The 9,865-nt window shown below is 36.9% G+C and overlaps 1 protein-coding gene across 1 annotated transcript; it reads right to left on the reverse strand.

Annotated features, from left to right (window-relative positions):
• Positions 1-450: 450 nt before the first annotated feature.
• On the reverse strand, positions 451-8,040 carry LOC149256809 (long chain acyl-CoA synthetase 4-like). The gene is made up of 4 exons (XM_089455467.1): positions 7,886-8,040; positions 5,288-5,380; positions 1,917-1,987; positions 451-721 (listed from the first exon to the last, which is right to left on the reverse strand). Exons 1-4 carry the CDS (start codon positions 8,038-8,040, stop codon positions 600-602), a joined length of 441 nt encoding a protein of 146 aa, XP_089311593.1. The 3' UTR covers positions 451-599.
• Between the last annotated feature and the right edge of the window lie 1,825 nt (positions 8,041-9,865).

The raw sequence follows: 9,865 nt of genomic DNA on the forward strand, positions 1-9,865 counted from the left end.
AACAAGTGGAGTTGCGACGCAGCGAGTCCCTGCGTGAAGTTGAGCCTGTCTATTACGGACTACAAAGTAGGGGAAAACACATATCAGTATATAGTCAATGGCATAAAACAATGAACTGAGTTTTTAAGAAGCAAGTTGAGCCTGTCTATTACTGCTAAGAAGTTTTATACTGTGCATCCGAAAGTGAAACTTTTAGAGTATTGGAAGGAACTGAAGTTTTTAGGAAGCAAAATGTATCATTATATAGTCAATGGCATAAAACAATGAACTGAGTTTTTAAGAAGCAAGTTGAGCAAGAAGCAAGTTGAGCCTGTCTATTACGTACTACAAAGTAGAGGAAAACACATATCAAAGTAAAATGCAGCTTCTGTATACAACATCGTTGAAATCAGAGATAGCAAATTGACATTGATTTTTGCTGCATCAAGTTGCTTTCCTAAGAGAAAAAGGTAGGCAAAAGCCTTAATGACAAAACTATTACACACTGTAGTCGATCTGATTTAAGCTGCATCGAGTTGCTTTCCTAAGAGAAAAAGGTAGGCAAAAGCCTTAATGACAAAACTATTATACACTGCAGTCGATCTGATTCAAGATCTTATCTAACTTATGAAGTTATTAGGACACGGACATTGACTGTAGGCCGAGAGATACATGCTGTCTGTAGTTGAGCAGAGCCGGTGATGGCGGACCCAAATGCATATTTGAAGCATCCGTTGTACACCTGTAATAGAGAAAGAAGCGGGGAAATAAGACAATGCGTAAGATAATCCAAAAGAGATGTTAGTTTTTTTTTGGTTTCTTTTTCCTTTGTCTTTCGACTTTTACGATGTCAATGATCAGAAGAATCATGAGAATAAGTGCTAAGAGAAACAATGCTGTGAGTTCAGTAAGTTGGCTTATGCTAATGGATTCCATGTTATGTGAAGCGGGGAGGTGTTGGATGGGTCGTTCAGTAGAATCAGTTTAGCTTGGTAGGGGATAAAGCGGGGGTAAGGCTATAGTGAGGCAGCTGAAGAGAGCTGAGAGGGGGGTATCCATCCACCATACTTAATACTCACCTTATTTCGGGCACAAAAAAACCTCTCCTTTTAGTCGAGACAGCTTAAAATACTTGAGGTGCAATTAAGTGGTCGATAAGACATGGGGAGCAAATGGGATATCGAATGATGTATTTGGCGGTAGAAGTGATGTATCTGACATCGGGCAATCTTGGTGGTAGATCTAGGTGCAGAAATAATCTTGAAGATCAGATTGGATCAGGGCAGTATTTAATGATGGGCATATCGATCTGACATGGGGTTGAAATGGCATATGGAATGATGGATGTGGCGGCAGTATTAAATGCGAAATTAGGTGCCCCTTTGAGTCTGTGGCGGTAGATGAAATATGATGAGTATTTAATGATGGGCATATCGATCTGACATGGGGTGCAAATGGCATATGGAAGCGGCAGGGCATATCGATCTGACATGGATGAGCAAGAAGCTGTTTGCAGTACTACTGGATTAGGGTTTGTTGAAGAGATCAAAATTGGACCCTTGGAGCAGGTCTTCCTGTCGGTTGATCCACCTCGGGATGAGGGTCGAGGGCCTCAGCAATAGCAAATTCTTCATTCACGACCTGTAGCCAGTCCCTAATCAACTCAGGAACACACAAGATGATCTAGTGCCTGATGTTCAGCTTTGGTAGCTTTAGCTGAAAACCCCCAGCTCTTGCCTAGGCCAAAGGCCTGATCCATGAGTTAAAAACCACCATAATCAGACTATGAACATAAGACACAAAAGAACCAAAATTGAACCCATGAGACAATAATAAAAACCCTGACACATAGGAAAAACTCATGCCACAAAGGGGCACAACGAATCCAGACAATAAGGATTCAAAAGGTAAAAATTTAGGCAAGGAAGATAGATTACCTGTAAATGCAAGGAAGCTTGTCGAGGACAATTTTCCTCCAATTTCGTCTATCATTTCCTTTGCAGAAGACCTGGCTGCAAAGGAACTATTCAGAATATATTTCAATTAACAATAATAACATACATAAGGCACAAGGTTAAAAGCAAGGATTTCTTTTACTTAAGTTAAAGGGTGCTTCGATGAAACCCTAAAAAAACCCGGCATAACTTATCCATGGATATAAAGTATGTTAGAAGGAGCGGAAACATTGGGAGGGTCTTGGCCATATTATAGGAAAATTAACCTTTCTCGCAGGCTGTGTAAAACACAGAGTGGCCAGTTAGATAGAAAAATCTATGGAAATCAACAAATAAAAATTACACCGATATAGAAATAAAAACCCTATTACTCACCAGGTATAGACATATGGAACTTAAATTCCTTGACCAAAAAGAGGCCGCCTGCATGTAAAAAGGTCGAGGTAATACTTGGGTGAACAAAAAAGCCAAAGGGGAATGGATCAAACCCTCACGCTCTCCATAAAATTTGTGCCATGGAAGAAGAAAATGAAAATAGAATAAATGAAAGGAAAATAAGCTAATCAACCCTACACAAAACAACAAAACACATAAGCTCTGTTTGATCACTTGAAAAGATCTCAGTGACCGAAACTAATCAGCATATGAGGGAAATGCGTTGGCACATGGTGGGTATTCCATGTGGCTTGGAGCACGCATTATTGGGACACATATGTAACAACAAATATACACCAATGTGAACCACGGTACAATGACCAAGCAATATATTAAAATGTTAATATAAAATATATATGGGTGCAACCTTAGAACTAGTGTAAGGCCTTAAACATAAGATTCTGGATATGATATATATGTAGAAGCCTGAGTCCATATGCCATAGGTATATTGGGAAGATTAACATTACTATTAATGTATAGTATAAAAACGCTGGAAGGCCAGTCTTGCTCGTTCAGGTAATGAAAAGTGATCCGTGAAACTAGTAAAAGGAGAAGCAAGTTTAAACATGAAATCTTGTAAGTGTAGAGTCGCATATCTAATATCTTACAACAAATATTTAAATTTCCATAATAAGCTGCGAGAAAAAACAGTAAACTTACAGGAGCGTTGGTCACAAAACAAGATTTACAAAAATGTCTATATCTACTTATCGCAATGGCGTTTGTCTCCAAGGACTTTAGAAACTTCAGCCTTTTTCATTTCAGACATCAGACATTTCAAACAGTGTATCAACATAAGAGCTTCTGTGTAACATCAGAAAGTGATAAAACTACAAGTCGAAGTCATAAAAGGGGTGAGTGTAATTCCTATAGGCTTCAAAGCCATAATTACTTTTGAAATGGCACTGTTGTAGATTTCAATGTCGGTGGATATTTTGATTAACATTTTTCAAATGTTTCAATGGGATTGAAGATTGGTAGACTTTGTTTCATAAAAACTAGCATCGATCACTCTGAGTTCTTAACCGCAGATCCATTAAGCAATGGAGGCCAGGTGAAAACCCTGAGTGGTTATGACCTAAAAGCAACAACATCGACAAACAAAAATGCTTAAAATAAGGGTTTCGTGGTTCGGCACTCGAAGACGACTTCTGGTGTTCAACATCTCTGGTAAGCTTCTCTTTGAGTTTGGCTGACGACGATAATGAGCCACGCAATGTAGCTTGGAATGGACGACTATGACGAGCCACGCAAAATGATAGCTTGAAACTGAGTACGACGCCACTATATGGATCCGGGCTGCAAAAAGCAATCCATATTCAGCTATACAGGAAAGAAATGTTGAAAAAGATTAAAGAAAAACAGATGAGATGACGAAAAAGATTCAGGAAAGAATAGAAAATAATATTATATTTTGGAGAAATTAATTAGAAATGAGCGGAATACCTTCAAATCTGAGGGTTGTGCCATCCTTCTATTGAAGCGTTTGAGGAGAGATTTAAAGCCAAACAAATAGAGAAGATCTTGTAGCAAACAATTCTTTTATCAGTTCACCAAATTGCTCAAGAACTAAAACCTAAACAAGTATAGGTTTTAGCACTGTAGTTTATACTTGTTTAAACTTGTAGTTTAGACTAGTATAAACTACAATGCTAAAACCTAACGTCAGTTATTTTGACACAAAAAGAATAAACTCCTCAAAAAAAGCCAAAACCTAACACCAGTTCTTTTGACACAGGGAGAATCAGCTCCTCAAAAAAATTAAACTTTTCTTCCAGTTATCTGATAAATAAAAATCTAACTTTTCTTCCAGTTATCTTAATGGCCGAGCTTGAAGACTGACAAGAAAGAAACTGCATGGCTCAGCATCTCTAAGTCTTTGGAAACACAAAACTTATGATAGATTGGGCAAATCAACAGTGAAGCACAGGGAATCTGGACCTAATTGCTGTTATGAAACAAGTGAACGAGGTAAAGGCCACTTTTGAGTTTATCCCATTTACTCATGTTTATTTTGAATTCAATACACGAGCAGATATGAAAAAAGCTATTATGCAAGAGGGTACTCTACTTGTACATGAGTACAGAGAAGGTTCTCTCATTTCAAAATCTGAGAAATCCTTGTACAAATGTTTTGATGATATTAGCACTATGGAGGACAAATTTATGAATGTATGTAAGGTACTGAAAGTTAGTATAAGCTTCCAGGATAAGCTGTAATGCTTTTTGACTTTTGGAGGAAGATTGTAATAAGTACATTTAGCATCTCTTTTGCTCATATATGAACAGGTGGTCATGATAAGTAACCGATCCAAGAAGGAATGTTCAATGTATATTTGATTTCTATCTTGGAAACATTAATATAAAGATTTGTTTTTCTATGGAAATAAAAAAGGAGACTTAAGCATCGAAAGAAGCATTGATATCATAAAAAGATTATAACCCAAAGTGCTTTGCAACAATGAAGGGGAAAAATGTGCAGTAAGAATATTCAATGATCAATCTTATCATTAGTAATGGATGCATCAAATGAAGCTCAAAAGATAAATTAGCTCAATACAGAATTCACTCCAGCTTGTTAGAATTTCCATATCTCAATACTTGATTCAAGGCATGCAAGTAACAAAGCCGTAACAAATTTTGATCTGAAAAATTGAAGCATTGATAATCCACTAAGTCATGTAACCAGCAATGTGCATGAAGGGGATACAAAATTAAATGCTTCCCTTTTCATTTAAAGGAATGTTTTGACAATATTTTATAGTAGCGGTGATGATACTTATGGGAAGAGTGAAAAATGAAGCGAGAGCACAGGCAAAAAGTAACCCCCACCATTGTAATTGTACCTCTTTCTTGTAAACCTCGCAGAGTGCAAACGCAACAGCAACAGTCCCAAACAAGAGAGTGTAGAACCACCATTGTGGGATGTCAGGGTATTTGCGCATCAATTTAGTATGGATATCAGGCCGATTGTTTTTGGATGCTGCTACAGCACGCTGCCATATTTCCCTGCACCATAACAACGCATGTCATTTAAACTAGCCAATCTGCTATGCTGTGACAGAGTGAGGCCAAATCCAGCACACCCACGATACACTGGTCAGGGTTGAGAATAGATAACCAGGGAACTTGCCATTACTACAAACTAATGCAATAGCTAGAGGTCAAATAGATGGATATTTTAAAATGTATATATAAATAATGTGATATAAAAATAAAATTTACCCAAGCCTAAATCCATTTATACTCTTTCTAAATTGAAAAACATAACAACATAATAGAGATGGAATAATGTAACATAACTTCGAATCTGGCATCTAATAAACCGACATCCGAACAAAAATAAAAACAAGCAGAAGAGCAGAAGAGATTTTTTTTGTTACCAGCTCAATGAAGATAGCTCCCCTGATAAAATCAAGCAGTTTTCCGAACCCAGAGTTCGACTCCACTTGCATCAAATTCTTATTTTACAGCCTTTGTTTTTACAGAATGAGCAATCAGCGGGTCCACGCACGTAGAAAGGATCTTCATAAATCTGATGCTGCGTAGACTTTAAAATAAAATGACATTAATTTGCGCATTTGATAAGCATCCGGACTTTTATATATTTTAAATAAATCATCCTCTTGGATGATTGAGAGAGGGATGGTTTCGACGCCTGAGAAGCATGCTGGCTTTTACGTGTTTGAATGAAAATGATAAGAGTTTCACTTAAAATAAATAGTCTTGCATGATGGCGTTAGATGGCTTCTTGCTACGAAAGTGAAAGGCTCAATTATTCACATGTTTGTTAGAAAAACCCCATCCGTCAATTTAATATTACAAAGTGCTTTTAAATGTATAGTATTACTGCTAATAAGTTGTAATTTCCCTTATTTCAGAAGCAAAGCAATTTAATGGTTTGAAATTTTTCTTATTTCAGAACCAAAGCCATTTAATTATTTGAAGTTTATAAAACGCGGCATTCTTAACAATGGGGAAAATGAAAATGCAAACGGAAAATAAAGGCAGAATCATGTAATTGTATTATCATTGGCAGGTAAAGGCGCATGGAATAAAAAAAAAGGAAAAAAAGTTAGTGGACTATGTGGGCCTTCGCATGAGAGCCACATGCCTTGCCACTATCGATACTTAGTGCGTTCGCTCACAGGTGTTTATTTCTGCTACCAGCAACCTCAGAAACAGCATCTCGACCTCTGCTACCACAAGGGACCTGTACAGGCATGTGGGGTTCTTCCGCGGGCCTAAATGCACCCTCGCTGCTTCAGAATGGGGGTTCCCACTTTGCTGCTACAGGGAAGGGATCCCTCACTTCCTTGCTGTCTCAGTTCCACTATTCACTAACTCATGGAGGGAATTCCAGCCTACTGTCACCATTAATTCAATACCAGGTTGCTAGAAACCTCTCGCTGCCACAAACTAGGCCTAAGAAGTGCCTCAGATAGTACTCGCTGCCACAATCAGGGCTTGAGAAATAATTTGGTGCTACTACAGTGCCTCAGACATACCCTGCGGCCACAGATGAGTGAACTAGAGGGGCTTGCACGATCAACTAGAAACCACGAAAGGTCGAGACGGAGGAGGGAATTAGTTAGACTGCAGCCTTACGAGGAGCAAGCCCAACATGAAGCCTTACGAGGAGCAAGCCCAACACTAGCGTGATGAGGAGACAGCCCAACACTAGCGTGATGAGGAGCCAGCCCAACCCTGCTTGAGACCAGCATCTCTTAATTCGGCGGAAACATGGCTAACTACGTACAGTTTTCGGTCGGCATTCTAGGTGCTTGCTATTCTCTTTCATTCCTTTTAAGTTTTACCATTGAAAATACTTTCATTCGCTGCATTTTAGTTTCAGTTCGTTTATTGTGCTCTTCACTTGCATAGATTTGAGCTTGTTAAAGCATTCATGAACAATATCTGAAAACACGAGCGCTTTGTATTGTTTTATGTATCAGGAAACGCAGCTTCCTTGCTGCTGTACGGAGCCCCAATGTAAGGCATTTCAATTGTTTAAGTATCATTTTCAGAAAATTTTCAGCTGAGATCAACTAATCTGCTTGTGTAACTTGAACTATGATTAAAACTAAGTATTGATATGCAGCGTTATGTTTAGGAGAGTGATTAAGAGAAGATCCACGGGGGATTTCTCAGGCTTACCCTATGCAATAGCTCTCCTAAATTGTCTCCTTTACACATGGTATGGCTCATCCCTGATCAGTAATGGCTTGGAAAACATCTTGGTGTTGACTGTCAATGGCATTGGAATCATTCTCGAGCTTTCGTTCGTTTGTATATATCTGAAATTCGCTCCACGCAAATCCAAGGTAGGGTTCAAGTCTCATATTCTCTTATCAGTTAATTAGTAATATTCATACATTTTTCTATAGTTTCTATCAAGAATCAAGTCAACTAAATAAAGAATCGGCCTATAGACACGATATCAAGCTTAAGCACCCTAACTTAGCATTTTTTTAACAGAAATGGGCCGCGGTCCGCGGGGTAAATCAGAAGCACCTGAGAAGGTCCCAGCAGCACTCGATCCCTTCCGGCAGAGGCGCGAATCCATCCTTTGCTAATATATTTCGGTAAGCAGGGCCGACTGAAGGCTTGCCGTTCTGCTCTTCCTTTCCCTCTTCGATCTTCACCAAAAAATTCTCAATCATCTCCATACTTCAAGAAGCAATTCTTTCCCCGTTCCTTCGCGTCTATTGCCTGTTAAATTTTTGCACAAAAATTGCGGAGGCCAAGGAAATCTCGGCTATAGAACGCACTTCGTCATTCGGACATTGCGAACTAGCAAAATTTCAGTCGGAAGCATTGATTATTAAAGTTTTCCCCATCCATATGCAGAGACCACTCCTTTCGTTTTAATGAGCTGCATCTCACGCATTTAGTTACACCGAGACGAGAACATGCAGGAAGAGCACGGACAGCAGAACACCTGCCATGCACGAAGAGAACGGACAGCCAACACCTGCCAATATGCCAACACCTGACGGCCGACACCTGCGAAAGAACAAGCACGTTAGCAGCGAAAGAACAAGCAAGTTAGCAGACAACGAATTGAACACTTAACATTAAACATTAAGGAATTAATGCCAGCATTAAAACTAAACCGCACACCGTCAGGGCCACTTGATTGTGGGTAAATATCAGTTTAACATATGGTCCGGCCTCTTCCGCCTCGGGAAGAGGCCAAATAAGATGGCCAACAGAAGATCCACTGCAAACTTTGGAATATAAGTGATAATACCACTAAAAAACCCTGCGAATTAATGCTATCTCCCCGCCGAACGGTTATTATAGTCCCTGCCGGATGCCAGATAGCAGGGACTAATAAAAAAACAAAACCTTATATATATATATATGAAGAACCGCTGGGAATGGCACATAGAGAGAGAGCACAAGGAAACAGAAAAAGGAGTCCTCAAAAATACTGGTATATGTCGTTTTCGTCTTCCTTATAATGGACTCGTTTGATGTTGAAACTGCGAACAAATAAATTAAAAATTAAAAATAATGTACATTTATGTTAAAATCCCGTGCTAAAATTGGTCCCATAGACTTTGATTTCCGGGTAATGATGATATGTCACGTGTATCAAAGTAAAATCATGAATGGAATATAATATATATATATATATATATATATATATATATATATATATATTATTTTTATAATTAAATATAATAAAAATAAAAATATTATATTTATATAAATTTTTAAATTAAAATATTTTAAATAACTATTTATATATAAAAAATAAATTGCATTTTATCTTATAAAGACTTTAAAAAGGTAAAAAGAAAGTATTATTTGTTTTGAAACTTTTAAATGTTTTTAAATTGATTAATAATCAATTTCATTATAAAAAGACATTAAATTTAATTATATTTGTTTTAGTATAATGTAATATAAAAGTAAATATGATTTTATTTAAATGATAAACTTAAAAGAAGACTTCATTTAAAATGAATAATCTTTGAAATTTCTAAATTTATTTTTATAATTTATCAAAATGTGATATAGAGAGCTATTTCAGGTTGTAATAATTATTTCATTTTGTAATATGATTTTATTTAAATGATAAAATAGAGTGTATTTCAATTAATAATTTTTTACATTTATAAAAATAGTTTTATAAGTTATTTAAGTTATAGTTTGAGGAGTTATTTAATTTTGTAAAAAATTATATTGAGTTGTTAAAATATGGTGATTCAAAAAGTTAGAATCATTTTTTTAATTATAAAGAGTATTTGTATTAAATATAATTATATGTTTAATTAACAATATATATGATGATGATGATGATGGTTAACGTCTCCTAAGACCAAACATTGGTCTATCGGACCTAAAAACAAATTATTTAATTTGATTTAAAATTTTATTCCTATGCTCAAAAAGCTTGGAGACAAGCCTTCCAAGTTCACTATAATTTTGACATTGTAAAAGGCTAGGAAGGTCAGTATTGTAAGAAAGATTGTGAAACTGAGA

This window comes from Pinus tabuliformis, chromosome 7 (genome assembly GCF_031772625.1).
Source record: "Pinus tabuliformis cultivar Carrire ecotype Pingquan chromosome 7, CPIR1, whole genome shotgun sequence".
Lineage (NCBI taxonomy): Eukaryota > Viridiplantae > Streptophyta > Pinopsida > Pinales > Pinaceae > Pinus > Pinus tabuliformis.